Genomic DNA, 20625 nt, shown 5'->3' with positions numbered 1-20625 from the left:
TCTTATTCCCCTGAACCTGAAAAGAGCCTCCAATTGTTGGGAAACACAAGTAAGGAGAGGCTGCTAGAATCTCTGGGCTGGGACGAATGGAGACATTACTGGCGCCCGCTCGAGTAAATCAATGAACAACGGGATGACAGTGATACAGTGAATGCCAGCAGTCTTGTGCTTTATGGAAAGAAGTGCAGAAACAAAAGTGAAAGCGTTAGAATCAGTGATCACATGCAATCTTCTGTGCTCTAACCTGTTGCTATGGGAAACAGAAACATGAAATATGGTCACACAAAACACATAAGGACAAGGGACGTGGTGTTATCTTTGGGGTTCTGCATTTGGGATGGATAAGAGGCAACTGTCAAGAATTAGAAGAATACCCAGTGTTCTCTAGTGCTGTCTTTGGAATTCAGTTTCCAACAGTATTCGATTCTGACATAGAAATTTGGGACCCATGTTCTGGAACTTCCTACCAAATTTGGAGGGAACCACGGTCTGTGGGCACACGTTACGTACACATGACCGTAACTCCCGGAGACAGCACAGGCCATCAGCAAAGGCCCGGAGAAGACGTGTAATTTATACACATTTCTCTCACGACCCGCGGTGATGACAGGCTCTCCCTGGCCAAACCCACTTTCCCAAAGGGAACCCCGCACTTGCGGTTTGCTGACTCATCATCCCAGTATCGGAGACGCTCGATTTCCTCTGAGCAACTGGGATTTCTTTTTCCTTCCCAGACCAAAAAGGCAGCACCAGGCAATATGGGAAGGTCCGGCTTGTGAATTTGTCCTCAGAGCACTGCCTTGTGGGCATGGGTTCAGTCCCCAGCACCACCCACGTGCCAAATGCAGTTCTGGTGGCAGTCTGAGGTCTGACACCACAGCAGCCAACACATATCTCCCCGGGCACCAAGAGGGGAACAGCCAGGCTGCTGTAACAAAGGGAAGAGGGGCGTAACACATTTGAAAGCTCACTGTTTAATGATGGCCGTTCTTTTTTAGGTTTTTCCAAAACGATGAATAAATCTATTTTTTAAAAAGGAAAAAAATTCATTCCACCTTGCAATCAAATGAATTGCATTCCTTTAAAAATCAAAAATACATTGAGATCTTAATGAATTTAGGCTTTTCCCTCTATCTTGAAAAGCTTAACTACTTCATCATTCTAAAATTATTTCATTCTGACACATGAGTTTTCCCAACTATGCCAATCAAGATTAAGATAAGGGAAATATGGAAGGACAATAGTACTGTGTAGAAGACAAACCACTGACATATTCTCTGTAGGGTTCCACTGTGTGTCCTGCCTTTCAGGAAGGTGTCAGGGCTTAGAGCAATAAGTATTCAGGGTTTTTTAATTTCCCTGAGAACAAAAGAAACCTGACAAAGGTAATTTCACATAAATCAGACATAAATGTAGCAACATGCAATAGCTCTGATTTCTTAAATTGATGGAGAAATTCGTGAATCAGCACATTTCTCCAGACAAAAAGGGAAATACTGGGGCTGGAGTGATAGTACAGCAGGTAGGGCGTCTGCTTTACATGTGGCTGACCCGGGTTTGATCCCTGGCATCCCCTATGAGCACCACCAAGAATAATTTCTGAGTACAGAACCAGGAGTAAACGCTGAGCATTGCCAGGTGTGGCCCCAAAAACGTAAGAGATACCACACACTCCCCAAACCCCCAACATGCAAGGATAAATTATCACTACTTCAAAATAAGGTCAGTAATAGAAACTGCCACACACTCCACCTCTCCCCTTATAAGAATCATCGAGAAGACAGAATAGAGCCCAACCCCAGGTGGGGCCCTTAGGAGAGGCAGATGCCAGCCTCTGTGAGCTGTAACTTCTAAAAGGCTGTGCCACTTCCCAGCACTGGCCGTGGGGGAGCCACTGTGGTAGAGCCCACTGACGGACAAGCAACCGGGCACAGTAACTGATGTGCCCAGGCCCAGACGCCTGAAGTCGCAGACTGGCTTGAAATAAGAGTGGTCTCCAAGTAAGAGCTAAAAAATACATCCCCTCAAACCGTTCCTGCTCGGGCCAGACTGGACGGTCAGGATGAGCCTGTAGACTCACACACGGGCAGGACTACCAGGACCCACGAAAATGGGCGAGCTGTGACTCGTGTGTCTGGACTGGTTTGGATAAGGCTGAACATCTTTTTCTTTAAACTGCCTTCAGTAAATAGCCTAAATCTTAGTGTAAGAGTCAGTGTTCCTCTTCCAACAGATCCCAGACCAGCCTGTGTTTGGTACGCAAACCCTAGAAGCTCTTGCTCTCAGCTTTGCATTTCTTTCTAGAGGTTGAAACTAACTGGCTTGTAGACATAATGAAACAACACATGCCTGAATACCTCAAAGTTCTTCCTGTAACTCTTTATTGATGAAGTCACTGTATTGAGCCTGTTAGAGTTGTGTATGGTAGGATGGTAATAAAGATCTCAGGACGCTCTACCTTTGTCACAGGATCTGAGTGGACCCGGGCCCTCAGTGAAAAATAATTTGTCACGTTCCCTGTCTCAGTGCCTCCAACTGAACGAATATTCGTACAACACGTCCCAACAACACTGAGCCTGGACTTGAGCCCGGGTCCAATACTCTGCAGGGAACGGTCCCCCTCAGCCAAAATTACTGTGGGCAGCCTTCTTGGCTTGGCCTTATTTCTCAGCTAATGAGACTGGCTGGAGGTGAGCTGGGGACTGTGGTTGTTTCCTGGACCTCCCCGTGGAAATGAGAACAGTCGTGAACAGGTGGGAGCTCTAGCAGGCTCGCTCCAATGCTGTCTGGGGGCACAAGCCCCTTTCTGTTGCCCGACTCCACCCTCTCCAGAATCTGCTTCTCTGGTGCTGTCCTGTGGCTCCCCGCCTTCGCCTGCCCTCTCGCTTAAGTCTCAAGCTGTTTCTTTGCCCAATTCTGTTTCCAGGAGGCCCCCATCTGTCACCAGCTGCAAGGAACCCCAACTCTCCAGAGCCCAACAGCCATCTCTTGGTGGAAAATCCAGTAAAGATTCTGCACTTGCACCCACTGGCCCCTTACTCCCAAGGACAGGCGTTTCACAATAGTCTAAGCCCCTTCTCCACACAGAAGCCAAAGGCCACAGTGGCACTAGACGCCAGGAACCTGGGGCTCTAAAGGTAGAGTCAGAAAGGGGATAGCTGAAGACTATGGAAGCAGCATAGCCGAGGATCTTCCTTTCCTGGAAGAGCCTGGCTTATGGGTGCTGTTCACCTATAAAAGTTCTCCACTTTTCACACATGGTTTTCTGAAATAAAGATTTGAAGAAAAAAAAGGAACACCCTGAAAAAAAAAGAAACACTCTTATTTGACACTATCGAAACTTTCAGGTTGGTAATTTGAGCTGTACACCTGTATACTAATATAACAATCTGCTCTTTGACGCTTCTTCCCTCCCTGACCAAACTACTTTTAGAGCAATTTTATGCTACAGCCCCATCTAGTGGCAAATTAAGAGCACCACTTGTTATACACAATCTGTTACACAGACTTGGCTAACCAAGCACTAAACAGTACTTTTGGTTTTGGGTCGCACCTAGGGCTGTTCCTGGCTGTGATAAAAAGGGACCCCTGACTGTGCTTGCGGGCCCATATGGAGTGCCAGGGTTGGATGAAGCTGGGTTGGCTCTGTCCAAGCAACACACCCCACCCACCTGTGTTCTCTCCCACCGTGAACAGTTAAGATCTTAAACGACCAAGACTCTAGCTTCCAACTCTTAATTGAAATAAATTTCACTAAAAGTCCCATCACAAGGGAACTACATATGGTGCAGAACAAAATAGGAATAGAAGGGCTAGAGACAGTGCAGTGGGTTGGGCACTTGCTTCTCATGTGGGCCTGATCCCCGGTACCTCAAGCCCATCAGGAATGACCCTTGAGCAGAGCCAGGCTAAGCCCTGAGAACTGCAGTGGGTAGGGCGGGGCGTTCCCTTCAATTATGTAAAGCAACGTTGAAATATCAGAACAGCTGTCGTCTTTATCTCACACTGTTGGTTACTAGTTACACTAGAATAAGGCAGGAGCATTGTTAACATTTCAAATATGACAGTAACATGGATTCTAAACACAACCTACGTTGTTTAAGCAAATTCTATACCTTTAGACTATCCATGTACAAGCCAATCTGCCCTAATAAATAATTTGTACAGTGGCCCAAATATGATTCTTTTATGTGCATTACAGGTTTTTACATGGGTTTGGGCAAAAAAAAAAATCCTTTAAAATGTAGGGAAGGGATTCATTCCAATGGCCATGATCCAGAGACTCATAAATCAATTTCGCAGGAGTTCAACAAATTGCATTCTTTTTGGACCCACCTGCCCAAAAACTGAGGTTTTCCTCAGCTGAAAACCTCCAATCCACAACTGCTGCCTCCACTGGTTTGACTCCACTGCTCGGACAAACCTCAATGCTCTCTGCTGAAAAACTGTCAAAACCTGGTTTTGTGACTAAAATTCCCAGGCATCCAAGAAGTTGGTGATGGGATACCGCTAACCATGGTCCCTGTACTTCTGGAAGCTCTGGCAGTCATGCAAATACCCCAAAATGCAGTTAAAAATTCAACTCCAGCTTTGTCACTCTGCTAAAAATTTTGGACTTCTTGGAGTGGCTGCATTTGCCTCAAACTCTGCAACACTGATAAAACCAGGAGTAGCACACCAGATGTGATGTAATGTAGAAGACATTCAATCTCAGTAACAAAATATCAACACTTAACTTGAGCACTGCCTGGAATAATTTCCAAATGCAAACCCAGGAGCAACCCTGGAGCACAGCTAGGTATAATCCTCCTCACCCCCAAATTATAATGTAAGACTGGGATGTGGCCGTCTTTGGAGCACACGTCTTCCCATCCGTAACCCTGTTCAGGCAAATCACTCAAGGGGTGACCCTCTTAGCAGTCAACCTTCCCCGCCAATAAGATTTACTTTGCCAAGAGATCGATGTTTGTTTAGGTTTTGGGGCCACACCTGGGAGTGCTCAGGGGGACTATGTGCTGCAGATTGAACCAAGTTGGTTGCGTAAAAGGTGACCCACCTACTGTTCTATTAACTCCATCCCCTCAATATTTGTTTCTGGGTGACACCTGCTGGTGCTGGAGATCAGACCCGGGGCTCCACATCTGCAGCCTTTTGCTCTTTCTGCCAGGTGTGACACTTCCTTGGCTACATCTAGGTCGGGTCCTTGCTCAACATGCACAGCTGAAACCAAGAGGATTTCAGGGAAGGAAAGTGACCAGGCAGTCCCAACAACCTATGAGGAAAAGCCCCTGTATGGGACACGACCCTCAGCCTGAAATCTGCACACAGTCTGGCCAGGCAGTTTGTCTTTTAAAAATATTTATTAAAGGTCCTTACAGAACATCCAGACTCCAGATGCAGCAGCCAAGAAGACCCTGAAACCAAATAAAGAACAGTAAGAGCCAAAACTTCACCTTAGTATTGGGACTTCTCATTTACCTAACCAGCATACAATCCCACTAAGGACTTTATATGAAGATTTTTTTTTAACCAAACACCTAGAAACAACAAAACTCTGCTAGGCATAGGTGTGGTGGCAGTTTTTAAGGAGGCCGAAAGGACAGCTAATTTTGCTTTACCATGCAAAGTGAACATAACCCATTTTTTATTCCGTATTTGTAACCGGGGCAGGGGAAGACAGACACGCATACCTGTTACGCAGTGGGTACTGGCTGGGGCATGGCCGGCGGCTCTGGCTTCCCGCCCTTCTGCTCTGAGATGGGGGTGGTGGGCAGGATCTCATCCTTGGGCTCCACAATGCTCACGTGATCAGGCAGCGGCTTCTTGGGGCCAATCTTGCCACTTGGGTCCCATGGCAGCATGATCTTCACTTTGATGCCCAGCACACCTACAAGACGCCCCAGTCAGGACCTGGGAGTTTCACCAACCCCCCCACGCCCCACTAGGACAGGGTCAAGAGAGGGCCCCAGAGGAACACCTGCATCTGTCTGGCCCCTTCTCAGACAAATGCCTCTAATCAATCAGTTACCAGGACACTATTGCAAAAGGAACCGTGCACAGCACCACAGAACGTGGCACCGACACGGACCCAGAGCAGGATGTGACCATTCTGACTCGTCATCGTGTCATCACTGAAGGGCGCCAGGAGGTCAAGACAAGGACAGAGCAAGCCTGACTCAATCGCAGCCATTTGCTTCAGAAAGTCCAGGAACCCACACGCCTCGATACTCCCACAGAGAACTTCCCACAGGGGTAAGGAGACGCCGAAGGCCACACTGAGACTCACCTTGCCTGAGGAGCACGTGGCGTACGGCGGTGTCAACGTAGTAGTTAACAGGGTCCCCACTGTGGATCATCAGACCATCCACGAACTTCATGGACTTAGCCCTCTGGCCCCGGAGCTTCCCAGACACCACGACCTCACAGCCTTTGGCGCCACTCTCCATGATGAACCGCAGCACACCATAGCAGGCCCTTCGGGAGTTGGAGACACATACTTACTGTTTTGGCCGAGACAATAGCTCAGTTCCAGACACAGAAAAAATGGGGGCAGGGGGAGAAATAGTATTGGGGTAGGAGGCTGATCAAGGTTTCTATCCTGAAAATGCCCCCCTGCTCAGTGTGGTCCAACCACATTAAAATAAACTCATCACCAACGCAAACTCTTAGGATTTCTGAATCAGGAAAGCAACCAGAAAGAAAGAATCCAGAAGAATCTAAAAGGATCTCACACTGCAAAATCCCCCAATCTCTAGAACTCATGCTCATTAGGAGTCATACTCCAGGGGCTGGAATCATAGTACAGCATGCAGGGAGTTTGCCTTGCACACTGCCGACCTGGGTTTAATCCTTTGCATCCCGTATGATTCCTGACTTCAGAGCCGGGAGTAATAAGCTCTGAGCACCATAAAGTGTAGCCTCCTCACCCACCCCTGCAAAACCCTAACTACATTGATGAAGCATGTTGGGAAATATATCTGGGTCTATAAAATGGGATGGTAACCTTTAAGTAGCATGCACACCCCCCACTCATTCATTTGCACCCTGGAAGACAGCTATTGAGCAGCTAGCCAGCCATCACTTGAAGCCCCAAATCAGTTTACTTTGAGGACTGCTTGGGGTCAGAGCAATAGCACAGTGGGTAGGGGATTTGCCTTACACGTGGTGACCCGGATTCAACCCCAAGCATCGCATATAGTTCCCCAAGCACAGCCAAGAGTAATGGAAACATTGCTGGGCATGACCCCCCCCCCCAACCACACAAAACTTGTTTACCAATTTTACCAGACTGTTACTGAGGGTAAAGATGAGAAAAACCATTATCCATTAACCCTTACTAACTAACAGAACCAAGGAACCATACCCTGACCCACAGGCAAGGGAGCACAATCGCTGCATCTCCCGACACTCACCTCCGCACGGCGAGACCTCCCAGGAGCTTATAGCGCAGAGACTCTGCCTGGGCAATGGCACACAGACCCCTCGTGGCAACCTTTTCAGCATAAAGCTTTCAAGAGGAAAAGAAGGCACATCCGTAAGCCTGTTGCCACCCCAACGGCTTCCATAAAAGACCAGCACTCAGCAAGCATCTCAAAAAGCCACACACATGACTCTCATATGCAGCCCATGAGATCTGTCCTGGCCGCCCTTCCCCACAAGACTGATGTGCACAGCCAGCTCACCAAGTCTATCATCTACCAAGAACAAGTCTTCGGAGTGATGCTAAGAAAAGCCAGGATTCTCACCTCAACGCTGCCCTCAGGAAAGCCAAACCGCTTCTGAACCACAGCTGTCAATTCCCGAATCCGCCGGCCTTTCTCACCAAGCACATTCTGTGTCCTGTGAAAAGGAAAATGTTGAGGCGCTCACAAAATCTGACATATCTGACAGCAATAACACGGTGGTCAAGCCTTGCACGTGCCTGCTTTGCACCCTAGCACACGGCATGGTCTCCTGAGCACAGCCCAACCTTCCCTGCCCAACATGCAATGTTTAATGTTACATACAGGGGCTGGAGACTGGGCAGGGTGCTTTACACACTGCTGACCCAGGTTCAATCTCCGAGCAATACTTGGTGTGACCCAAAAACAAAAAACAATTTTCTTCAAACGTTAAAGACCTCACCTGGCAACCCAAGTTTTGGACTTGAATTAGATGAGAAAGTGTATTTCAAGACCAAAACCGTACTGCAGAATACACCCATTACTGCAGCTACAGGTAACATTTAGGACAGCAGCATTTACCTGGTGGCCAAGATGATGATTTCGGTCCTGGTGGGTGTAACCCGGACTTCGACTCCTGAGTAGCCATCCTCAGCCAGCTCGCGGGTGAGAAACTCATTCAATTCAGCTTTGAAGATGCCATCAGCTACAAACTAACCAAACAGCCAAAATGTGCAAACTTAAGGAATCTCCCAGGCGCAGCCTTGGCCCCAAATCGAATGGGCAAAAACAATCCTGCACCCACCCATCACCCTTGGCAGGGGCAGGCGAAATCAACCCTTCTCAGACAAATGCCTCGGAGGTCATCTTCTGGAAGTTACTTTGGCCCAGGGCCCCTACAACTGTGCTGCAGAACACATCGCAGAGCAGGGGCTTCCCGGGCAAAGCGGCCACCTCCAGTCAGACTCGTCATCCTCTCTTCATTGAAGGGTTTCTGGGGAGCCTGTGACGCGCGGGTACACGCGCTTCTCGAAAACGGTCTCAGCGGGAAGGCTGACAGTTCAGTGTCATTGCCGGCGGGTGGGGGGCAGCCCGGTCACCTGGGCTCCCCTGAGCCTATTAAAGGCTCGGAAAATCCGAACCCGCAGTGTGCGGGCACCGCGGTAGCACCGACACGCACAGCCCCGCACGCAGCTGGCCCGGCAGAGCCTGGTAGGTCCCCGGGCACCGCCTGGACTGCCCACCCCCCTCCCCGAACAACGCCCAAAGCCGATCGGCCTCCCGCCGGGAAGCGAACTCGGGAATACTGAAGAGCGCAGGATTCCACCCTCTCCCCTTGCTCCTCTGCACCCCGAGACGCGCCAAAACGAAGAACACACGAGTGCGACCTCCCGCCCCCAAAGCCGGGGCAGGCTGGCTTATCTCCGCCCGAGCGGAATCGGGCCCGGTCTCTGCCCTTCCCCGACCACACCGCGCCCGCCGCTCGGGCCCGCACTCAATCCGCCGCCATCCGCCGTTGGCAGAGGTTCCGCGCGGCCCGCGCCCCCTCGATGGGGCAGGGCACGGAGAGAGGCCTCTTGACGGCATCTCGAGAAGACCCTGCGCGGCGCGGTCCCGGCTGCTCACCTTCCTCTTCTTGGAAATCTGCACCGCCATCTTGCCGCCGCGCGCAGCCAAAAAGAAAGGAAGTGGCTCGTGGGCGGAAGTGGATATAAGGGGAGCGGAATGACGACAAAGCTGCGCAACGCCGACGCTGGCAGGGAATCATGGGAAATGTAGTCAGGAAATCCTCAGGGACCTGCGTTAGGAAAGCCCCTTTTGTTTGGAAAGGGAGCAGGTGCCAGTACTTCAAAACAGCAGTGATTTTCATTTTTTTAATTAATCACCATGAAAAAAGTTACAAAGATTTCAAGTTCAATTCTCAGTCACTCAATGATCAGACCCCCATCCCTTCACCAGTGCACATGTTCCACCACAAAGAAGCCCAGTAAACCCCCCCATCCCACCCCCCCAAATGTGTGGCTAATGATCTTCACTTTATTCTCTCTATACTTTGAAAACATTCAATATTTCAACAGAAAACTCACTATTATTATTTGGAATTTTCCCCCAACAAATCAAACCTGCTGAAAAGGCATCATTTGATAATTTGTTTTCCATTGCTGAGAATGAAGAATATATGAGCTCGCACAGCCGCATTGAGGCCGCGTGGTTTTGGATTTCTGATATTTTAAACTGCAATATTAAAATTAAAAAATGTATGAAATCTTATGAAGCAAAACAAACCAAAATTGAGCTTAAAGATACAGAGAACTCTGTTGATTGCCAGAGATGGAGGTTGGACAAAATGGTGAAAGGGGTTAAAAGATACAATCTTCCAGTTGTCAAATATTTCATATTGACTTTAGTTAGTAATAGTAATGCTGTGTTTGAAGAGCGTGATGAGAATATATCTTAAAAGTTATAATAATAAAAATTCACTATAAAAATGAGAAAAAAAGCAGTGAACTAAGTTTAAGTCTCCTTATCTAAAATATGAGTCACATGGGAGCAGGACGATAGAACAGTGGGCAGGGCACTTGCCTTGCACGCAGTCGACCCAGATTCGGTCCCGTCACTGCATATGATCCCCCAAGTCCCACCTGGAGCGATGACTGAATGCAGAGCCTGGAGTAAGCCCTGAGCACTGACGGTGTGGCCCAAACACAAAAACAAAACAAAACAAAAAAGGGCAACGTGAAGCGCAGTGCCGAAAATCACTGAAATAAATTTACACAGAAGCATGGATCCCCATACTTTACATTATAATACAAATAAGCTGAAGACCTGGAAAAAATTTATTTTGGTGCTCTTCTGATCTATGTCCATTTTCTTTGTTCCAAATGATAACAATACTATATTGAATGCTTATTAATTGGTGAGTTTCTGGGCCTCGAATCTGCAAGGTCTTTTCAAGATGTGATCATGAGAACTTTGTCTCTCCGATTTTCCCCAAGAAGGGTCCGAGAGTAAACAGTTGAATATTAAAATAAAAACTGAATCGTGCCTGTTCAATTAACCTCAAATTCTTCTTTCCTTCTTTCTTTCTTTCTTTCTTTCTTTCTTTCTTTCTTTCTTTCTTTCTTTCTTTCTTTCTTTCTTTCTTTCTTTCTTTCTTTCTTTCTTTCTTTCTTTCTTTCTTTCTCTCTCTCTCTTTCTCTCTCTCTTTCTCTCTCTCTTTCTTTCTCTCTTTCTTTCTTTCTTTCTTTCTTTCTTTCTTTCTTTCTTTCTTTCTTTCTTTCTTTCTTTCTTTCTTTCTTTCTTTCTTTCTTTCTTTCTTTCTTTCTTTCTCTTCCTTCCTTCCTTCCTTCCTCTTTCTCTCTCTTCCTTTCTTTCTTTCTTTCTTTCTTTCTTTCTTTCTTTCTTTCTTTCTTTCTTTCTTTCTTTCTTTCTTTCTTTCTTTCTTTCTTTCTTTCTTTCTTTCTTTTCTCTCTTTCTCTCTTTCTTCTTTTTGGGTCACACCCGGCAATGCACAGGAGCTACTCCTGACTCTGCACTCAGGAATCACTCTTGGCAGTGCTTGGTGGGACATGCTGGGAATTTAACCCTGGTCTACTGAGTTCAAGGCAAATGCCCTACCAGCTGTGCTATATCGCTCCAGCCCCTACCTTAAATTGTTGACTCATTTCAATCTACCTATTGAGTCTTTAAATTTTTTTAAATTTGGTCACTGTGGATGACAAAATTATCAATGATTGGGTTCTAGGCATACAATGTTCCAACTCCAATCCCATTACCAGTTTCCACTTCCCTCCACCAATGCCCCTAGTTTCCCTCCCATCCACTAGCCTCTATGACAAGCACATTTTTTTCCCCTTAGTGAAGCAAGATAGATTTTATTGAACAAAACTTACTTAGAAAGGTATAGGGGGAGGGGAGAGAAGGAAAGGAACACATGTTTCAGAGAGAACAGTAACTGGGAAGAGCAAGTAAGCAGAGACAAGCAAGTGACATACTTGTTCAGGGGAGAACAGACTTGAAGAGCTAACCTGTGACAGGCGCTTCCATTTGTTTGTTTGTTTGTTTGTTTGTGGGTCATGCCCGTTGATGATCAGGGGTAACTACTGTCTCTGCACTCAATAATTACTCCTGGGGGCGCCGGGATGCTGGGAATCAAATCCTGGTAGATTGCATGCAAGACAAGCGACCTACCTTCTGTACTATTGCTCTGTCCCCCTGACCGGCACTTTAAAATTTTTTAAAATATTATTTATTTATTTATTTATTGTAATGGATCCCTATGAGGTACAGTTACAGAGTTACAAACTTTCGTGGTTACGTTTCAGTCATACAATGCTCAATACCCATCTCTCCACCAGTGTCTATTTTCCACCACCAATGATCCTAGTGTGCCTCACCCCACCCCCACCTCATCCCTCCACCCCACCCCACCCCACTTCTGTGCTGTTGGTCAAGGGCAGGCAACAGAAGGAAGAAGGCCAAACTGGTTGCTCGATTGGTTTATTTTGTTCTCTCTGCTTCTCCTGAGTCTGGCCCCCTCCTTTGCCCCACAGTCTTAGTTTATATAGCAAATTACATAGGGCGGTAGCACAAAGGTGGGTTTAACATCAACAAATCAACAAAGAAGGGTAAGACCATTTCTTGAGGAGATTAACAAAATCTCATCTAAGGAAATCTCACCTAAGGAAATGTGTTCAAGGGAGTGATTCCAAACAAGGGTGTGAGCTAGCAATCTGCTTAAATAGTTACAGTAAATCTACTTGTAATATTTCTAGCAATGTCATTCTGTATGAGCACAGTAAGAGATATGAAGTTTGGTTCTTCCTGAGGACATCTCACTATACAGTCCTCAGGCCAGGTCAATCTTCCTAATCCCAGCAGGGTCCTAGTCTCATCGTTACCTTTGGATCATGACAGCATTGTCCATGATCATGCTCTCAACTTATAGTTGAGTATTGTGGCCCTTTGGCTTGGCCTATCTTGATGCCAGGGTAGCACTTAACTCACCGCTTGCCCTGGATCCGTCCTGTCCCTCGTTGGGACCCTGCTTTTGGGGTGCTAGGAACTGAGGGCAACTGAGGCTTAAGTGGAGAAAGCAGATGCCCGGGAATGAATAATATTCGAAGCCAATTAAATCCCAAGTTACAAAATCATAATATTGTCTTCTTGTGTCCATACAGAAAGGCCATTGCTTTAAGGTAAACTATGCAAAAAGCACTAACTTACAATACAAGTTCAGGATCCTTAGAAGAATCTAATCTTACAGAATCTGATTAGGAAAAGGTGATTAACTGGTTGGGAAGGAGGATGCAGAGAAGAGTTTACAGATAAACAAAGGAATGGGACAGTCTCCAGAGCACTTAAACCTAAACTCCTTGTGTCAAGGGAGGAGGGACAAACCAATGTTGTCCTACAGCTCAGGGGTTACTTCTGGCTCTGCACTCCTGAATCAGTCCTGGCAGTCTCTGGATCTTATGGGATGCTGGGGATCGAATCCAGGTCGGTTGTATGCAAGGCAAATGCCCTACCTGCTGTACCATCACTCCTGCCCTCACTATTTTATTTATTTTTTTAATTGCAAAAATTACCCTGATATTAAAAATATCACAAGGTAATATGGTTCCATATGGTCCCTCAAGTTCCACCAAGAGTCATCCCTGAGTACAGTGCCAGGAATAAGTCTGAGAACTGTCCCTCTGGGTATAGACCCCAAACAGAACAAAAGTCTTTAATTATTTTTTCTGGAATCACAGGATTCTTTGAAGGGGGGTGGGGAGAAAGCTACCCATCACATTTTGAGATTTTTCAAGTGTAGGGGGAAATGGAAAGAATTGTGCAGTACATATCCATCTGTGCATCACATGGGTGCAGTGATTAATGTTTTTGCTGTATTTCCTTGAGTGTATATCTGTCTGTCAGAGTAAATAGCGAGGGGACTGGGGAAGTAGTACAGTTAGTGGGTGCTTCCTTTGCACATGGCCAAGCTGGGTTTAGTTCTCAGCAACCCATATGGTCCTTCAAGCTCTGCCAGGAGTAATTCCTGGTGCAGAGTCAGGAGTAAGCACTGAGAACAGCTGGCTGTGGCCAGGAAAGAAAGAAAGAAAGAAAGAAAGAAAGAAAGAAAGAAAGAAAGAAAGAAAGAAAGAAAGAAAGAAAGAAAGAAAGAAAGAAAGAAAGAAAGAAAGAAAGAAAGAAAGAAAGAAAGAGAGAAAGAGAGAAAGAAAGAGAGAGAGAGAGAGAAAGAAAGAGAGAAAGAAATAAAGAAAGAAAGAAAGAAAAGAAAGAGAGAGAGAAAGAAAGAAAGAGATAAAGAAAGAGAGAGAGAAAGAAAGAGATAAAGAAAGAGAGAGAGAAAGAAAAAAGAAAGAAAGAAGGAAGGAAGGAAGGAAGAGAAAGAAGCTCTTTAGAGCAAATAGAGAGAAGCTTGTTCTTCAAGCCTGTGTTCTCCCTCACACAGCTTGCTTGCTTGTCTCTGGTCTACACTTGCCTATTTCCTCTCTGGAGAAGCCCTTGTTCTCTCTCAGACACACACTTCTCCCTTTCTCTCCCCTCACATATTTCTAACTAAGTTTCAGTAAAAACTATCTTGCTTCACACACACAAAAATAAACTCAGAAAATAAGATATAAAAATACATAAAATTAAAAACATTATAACTTTATCATTATAAATATAAAATTTATAAAGAAAGCATAAAATATAAAATTGGGGCCTAGGAGATCATACAGGGATCAGAACACTTGCCTTACATGCTGTGGACTTGGACTGTGTCCTCAGCATTGCCAGAAAGGATCCCTGAGCACAGAGCTAGAAGTAAGCCCTGAACACCACTGGGTGTGGCTCAAAAACAAAACAAAATAAAATATAAAACAACCAAAGAATAGAATGGCATTAAATAAGCCAAATAAACACCCTGAATGCAAATGGTGTGAACTCATCAATCTAAAGACATTGTGGTAGCTACATAGATACAAAGCATACCATGCTGCAATATTATTAGGTTGTAGAAAACAAATTATGCATTTAATAAGTATGTATTAGATCTAAAGACTTACAGACTCATTGTGGATGTCTGGAGTCGGGGAAAGGCATAAATTGCTGTATTCATACCTGATAAACTAGGAAAGAGGTTTATTACCTCCTATAAAACAGGAATAGGAGGGCTGGAGTGACAGTACAGAGGGTAGGGCGATTCTCTTGCACATGCTCTTTCCTGAGTCCTGCCAAGAGTGACCGCTGAAGAGCCAGGAATAAACCCTCAACACCACTGTGTGTGGCCAAAACAAAAGAAAAACAAAACAAAACAAAAACCTAAACAAACAAAAATGGTAATGGAGAAGGGAAATGGAGAATAGAAAACAAAGACAATACTATATAATGGTCAAGGGGACAACAATAATAAAGAGGATGTAAATATCTGTAGCACTGTAACACTGTCATCCTGTTCATTGATTTGCTTGAGCGGGCACCAGTAACGTCTCCATTGTGAGACTTGTTGTTATTGTTTTTGGCATATTGAATACGCCACAGGTAGCTTGCCAGGCTCTGCCGTGCGGGCGGGCTACTCTCAGTGGCTTGGCGGGCTCTCTGAGAGGGGCGGAGGAATCGAACCCCGGTCAGCTGTGTGCAAGGCAAAAGCCCTACCCCTGTGCTATTATAGCTCCAGTCCTTAAATATCTATCTATCTATCTATCTATCTATCTATCTATCTATAAAAATATATATGTACCCAACATATGTAGACCTAGTATGTATAAATATGACATATATGATATACAGAACACCAATAGCTCTAAGTAAGACATTTGCAATATCATAATAATAGTAGGGGATCTCAAGACACCACTGACATCTCTGGAAATAATCTAGATAGAAAATTAATAAGAAAACAAAGGCCTTAAAGGAAATCATTGACCATATGGATTTAATACACAATATGAAAATACACAAAGATGAAGCTTCCCACCCCCCACACCCTGCCACACAATGATTCTTCTTCAGTACACGTAAAAGTTTCTCATGGATGTGTTATAAATTGGGGAACAAAACAAACTTCGATAAATATGTGCAGATTGAAATAATAATAAACATCTTTCCTAACCACAATGGTATGAAGTTAGAAATCAACTGCAAAGAGAAAACTGGAAGACAAAAGGCTCAAACATGTGGAGACTTCACAATGTCCCTGAACAATTTGTGGGTAAATAAGGAAATAAAGGAGAAGTAAAAAATTATTTGGAGAGGTTGAAGATAGTCCAATGGTAAATAAATATATTAAAAATCAGGGGCTAGAGGGGCTGGAGTTATAGCACAGCGGATAGGGCGTTTGCCTTGCACGGGGCCAACCCAGCTTCAATTCCCAGCATCCCATATGGTCCCCTGAGCACCGCCAGGAGTAGTTCCTGAGTGCATGAGCTAGGAGTAACCCCTGTGCAACGCCGGGTATAACCCAGAAAAAAGCAAAAAAAGAAAAATCAGGGGCCAGAGATGTGGTACAGTGGGTACAGCACTTGTCTTGCACTTGGCCAAGCTGGGTCTGATCCCTGGCACCACATATGGTCTTCTGGACACGACCAAGAGTGATTTCTGAGCACAGAGCCAGGAGTAGCCTCTGAGTACTGTCAGGTGCAGTTCCCAAACTGAAAAAGAAACAAACAAAAATTTGTCTGGAGCGAGCTGGAGAGCTGACCAGCTGGAGAGCTGGTCAGGGGCCACTCCTGGTTGTGCTCAAGGTACCATGTGGTACCAGATATTAAACTGGAATTTTAATATCTGTGTGTAAGGTATGTACCGTCATCTCTGTTCTATCTTTCTGATTCCAGGCAAAAGCAGTTTTAAGAGGGAAGTTCATAGCAATATGAGTCCACACCAATAGACATAAATAGTCTCAAATAAGTAATCTAACCTCATGTCCAGAGAAAGTCAAAAAGGAACAAACAAAACCAAAAGTTCGTAGGAGGGAGGAAACAATAAAAATCAGAGCAGAAGTAAATGAAACTAAAAAATTAAACAATACAAAGATCAATGAAATTGAACTCATTTTTTATCATGCTTTTTTATTATATATAAATAAAAAATACATTTTTGGTATTATTACAATAAAATGTCCAAACACTGAGAAATCTAACACAACATGTAAGATTTTGACTGCTAATTCCTGGAATTCACTGAGCAAAATTTAGAAGACCTGAAAGACTCCTGGAAAACGCTCTCTTGTGTTTCTTTCCAACTTCCCTGTTGCTGTCGGGTCAACGCGCACGCCTGGCTGTGGTGCTCGTGGGGGTCTCACAGGAGGTCGGGATGTTTGCATGCTCTGCTCAGTGCTTCCTAGGCCACACCCAGCTGCACTCAGGGCTTACTCTTGGCTCTGAGCTCAGGGATCACTGCTGATGGGCGTTGGGGGACCTAATGGGGTGCCCCGGATCACATGCATGACGGCAGGCAGGCACCTTCCCTGCTGTACTCTCTCCGGCCCCAGTGCTCACTCTTACCTGAGGCATACATATAGTGCTGATGCTTGGTGGGGGGTCTCCCACACACACCCCCTCCTTATGCCTGGATACTGTGGAGCTGGGAATCGCACCCAGTGGAGATGTCAGGCTTGTCGCTGCCAGGATGATGCTTGGTGCACGAGAGAGACTTGGGATTTGACTAGTGGCCAGATGCTGGCAATGCTGGTGCTCTGAGGCTTGTCCTAGTATTCCTTCAGCACCCCCCGACTTCCCCCACCCTCCAATTTCTAAAAGGAAGGATATACTTCTTTGGATAAGTAGATTGGAAACTTGATGTTTTAAAGTCATCAATTCTCACAACGGATCTATTCCATCAGTACAAGCCAAAACACCCAGGAGGTATTTGTGTGGAAACTGCAAGCTAATGACAAGAAGAAGTTCAGCAACACAGTGGTGAGCTACCTGAAGGGTACTCACGACAGGTGCTGGAGAGAGAGAACGTTGACCTTGAACTCGGAACACCGTGTTCCGTCCCTGGCACTATGTATGGTCCTCCAGCCTCTTGCCAGAAGTGCTCCCTGAGCAGAGCCAGGAGTAAACCCTGAGCACCAATGGATATGGCCCAATCTCCCCTCACCCCTTCTCCCCCAACTAAAAACAACCCCCCCCCCAAGTCATTACAATCCTTTTCACAGAAAGGAGCCTTTTGAATACCAGAAGCAGGTAATGCAATCTGGATACATAAAACATTTCTTTGGTCTTTGCTATTACTCAGTGGGCACCCTGGGGGTTCCCCAAAAGAATGCTCTATCTGGCATGCCAGCTCTGGAGATTGAACTCATTTTTTAAAGTATGAACACAACTGTTCATACTCACTAAGAAAAAAAAAACAGAATTCTAATGAGAGAATCAGAAATGGAAGATGTGAAATCATAACAGATACCACAGAGACACTGATGATAGCAAGAGATTTTACACATATGCAAACAAAATTGCATAGCTTAGGATAAAGTACAAATTCTTGGATTTATGTAATCTTCCAAGACTGCATCAGGAAGAAATATACAGCTCGAACAGGCTAATTACAAGTGCATATATTATAACACAATCAAGTTTAGAGAAGATTCAGAGTATGGCTTCACTTCTAAATTCTATCAAACTTAGCAAAAATAATGTCAATATTTTTAAATTCTTCTAAAAATTAAAGAGAACAAATGTTTCCTAAACATATTTTATGAAGCCCACGTTATCGAACTTTTGAAGCTAGGCAAAGACAAAACCCAAAAAATAATATTACAGACCTCTATCTCTGATAAACTCAAATGTAGAAATCCTCAGCAAAATCTTGGCAAATCAAATCCAGTAAACATCAAAAGAATCATACACCATGGCCATATACCTAGGAATGAAGGATTGTTCAACATATACAAATCAATGAACATAATATACCACATCAACAACAGGGAAGATAAAACAACACATGAGCATAGTAAAAGATGCTGAAAAGTCTTTTGGTAAGACTCAGTACTTATTATGTTGGGAACTCTTGATAAGCTGGGAATAGAAGGGTCATAAGTGGGGTAGGAGAGGTTAAGGACAGCAGATAAGGCACTTGCCTTGCATGCAGCCATCCTAGGTTCAATTCCTGGCATAGTAATATGGTCTCCTATGCACTGTCAGACTGGACCTTTGAGAGCATAGCCAGGAATAAGCCCTGAGCACTGTCTGGTGGGGTCCCAAAGCAAAACCAAACCAAAACAAAAAACATACAAAAATGTATTAGGAGGCACAAAGAAATGGAAAATTGTCCGATACTCAAGAATTAGAAGGATATTGTTAATATGCATATAACCTACTTCAATGCAATCTATCAAATGTCCAAATTGTATCTTTTCTTTTCTTTCTTCTTTACCACACTCAGCAACACTCAGGGCTTACTCCTGGTTCTGTGCTCAGGGATCACTCCTGGTTGTGCTTGGGGGAACTTATATGATGCCAGTATTGAATCCGGGTCAGTTTTGTGCAAGGTAATGTCTTATCCACTGTACTATCTCTCTGGCTCCCCAAATTATATTTTTCTTCAAGGAAATAGAACACAGTTATCAAATTAGTATGACAATACAAAGGACTTGGATGAACCAAAGCAATCCTGAAAGGGAAAAATAATATGAATCATGCTGTTGTCATCAAACTTTACTACAAAACAATATTAATAAAGGGGGTCAGAGAGATAGTACAGCAGGGAAGGTGCTTGCCTTGCAAATGGTTGACCCAGGTTTGATCCCTCCGCTCCTTATATTCCCCAAGCGTTGCCAGAAGTGATTCCTGAGCCTGTTGGGTGTGGCTCAAAAACAAACAAAATCAATGAAAATCATATGGTATTGCCAAAAAATGGGTTTGGGGAGGATATCTAGGGGTAAAATGCTTGCCTTGTACACCACTAACACCAGTGTATGACTCTCAGCACGCCTTAACACAGTCGTGAGTGATCCTGACACCACTGGGTGTGACTTAATTCTATCTCCAACACCCACCTCCAAAAAACCAGACAACCAGACACACGAATGAACAGAATAGAATGGAGAGTCCAGAAATAAAAGTATACATGTATGGACATTCAATTTATGACAAAGGAGCCCTGATATACAATGAAGACAGGGAAACTTCTTCAACTAATGGTGTTGGGGAAATTGGACAGACACAGGCAAAAAGAAACATAAAAATCAACCACTTTTGGGGCTAGAGAGATAGTAAGGGGTCAGGAGCGTTCATGGGTCCCTGTTTTTATTCCTGGTATGGCATAAGTCCCCTCCTGCCCCTGCACTGCCAGATGCAATGCCTGGATGCGCCCTATCACTGTCTGGAATGGCCTTGGTGGACCCCAAGCATCACAGGGTCCGAGCACTGAGCAGTTAGGCCTGGTTGTCTGGCCCCCGGCACTGCCTGGAAAGCACTGTCCCTCCCTGCCCCCAATGGTCACATTAATGCCATCCATAAACATGAACTCAAAAAGTTAACTTAAAGGGAATCAAAGATCGTCAAAGAGATGTAGTGTATGTGCTCCCGGGAATACTACTCAGCTGTGAGAAAAGATAAAACACTTGTTTATTTTGTGGAAACATGGATGGAACTTGAGGTCCATGATCAGCCAAGCAAGTTAGGGAGAGAAGACAATTATCAGAGAGTGTCACTCATACACGAAATGTTGATACTCAAAGCAAAAAAGCAAGGGAAGCACAGTTGTCTTGGTAAAAAATACAGTGTTACCAGAGAGAAGGGGAAGAGGGGTGGGAGAAATAGGTGAGAGGTTATTTTATTTTAGCTGCTTTTTTGATACTGGGCGCCAAAATCAGGACCTCACCAGTGCAGAGCAATTACTCTGCCATGAGCACCAACCCTGCTCTGTATGTTCTTAGTATGTGGCTATCATGTATTGGGAAGTTTATGCTGTACTCCTGTAATTATACAGCATGTAAACCAATGTTAAATCAATAACATCTGATTTAACAATT

At 44.9% G+C, this 20625-nt stretch overlaps 1 protein-coding gene and 2 non-coding genes across 3 annotated transcripts; all 3 read right to left on the bottom strand.

Moving 5' to 3' along the window:
- Positions 1-5328: 5328 nt before the first annotated feature.
- On the bottom strand, positions 5329-9365 carry RPS3 (ribosomal protein S3). The gene is made up of 7 exons (XM_004620688.2): positions 9288-9365; positions 8244-8374; positions 7746-7839; positions 7413-7507; positions 6287-6474; positions 5691-5887; positions 5329-5414 (listed from the first exon to the last, which is right to left on the bottom strand). Exons 1-6 carry the CDS (start codon positions 9315-9317, stop codon positions 5694-5696), a joined length of 732 nt encoding a protein of 243 aa, XP_004620745.1. The 5' UTR covers positions 9318-9365; the 3' UTR covers positions 5329-5414; positions 5691-5693.
- Positions 5994-6137, bottom strand: LOC129400579 (small nucleolar RNA SNORD15). Its single transcript, XR_008627791.1, has one exon. It is a non-coding gene; the product is annotated as a small nucleolar RNA SNORD15 (small nucleolar RNA).
- Positions 8500-8650, bottom strand: LOC129400580 (small nucleolar RNA SNORD15). The gene has a single exon (XR_008627792.1). It is a non-coding gene; the product is annotated as a small nucleolar RNA SNORD15 (small nucleolar RNA).
- Positions 9366-20625: the final 11260 nt, after the last annotated feature.

This window comes from Sorex araneus, chromosome X (assembly GCF_027595985.1).
Source record: "Sorex araneus isolate mSorAra2 chromosome X, mSorAra2.pri, whole genome shotgun sequence".
Taxonomy (NCBI): domain Eukaryota; kingdom Metazoa; phylum Chordata; class Mammalia; order Eulipotyphla; family Soricidae; genus Sorex; species Sorex araneus.
This window is presented reverse-complemented; position numbering and strand designations above follow the sequence as displayed.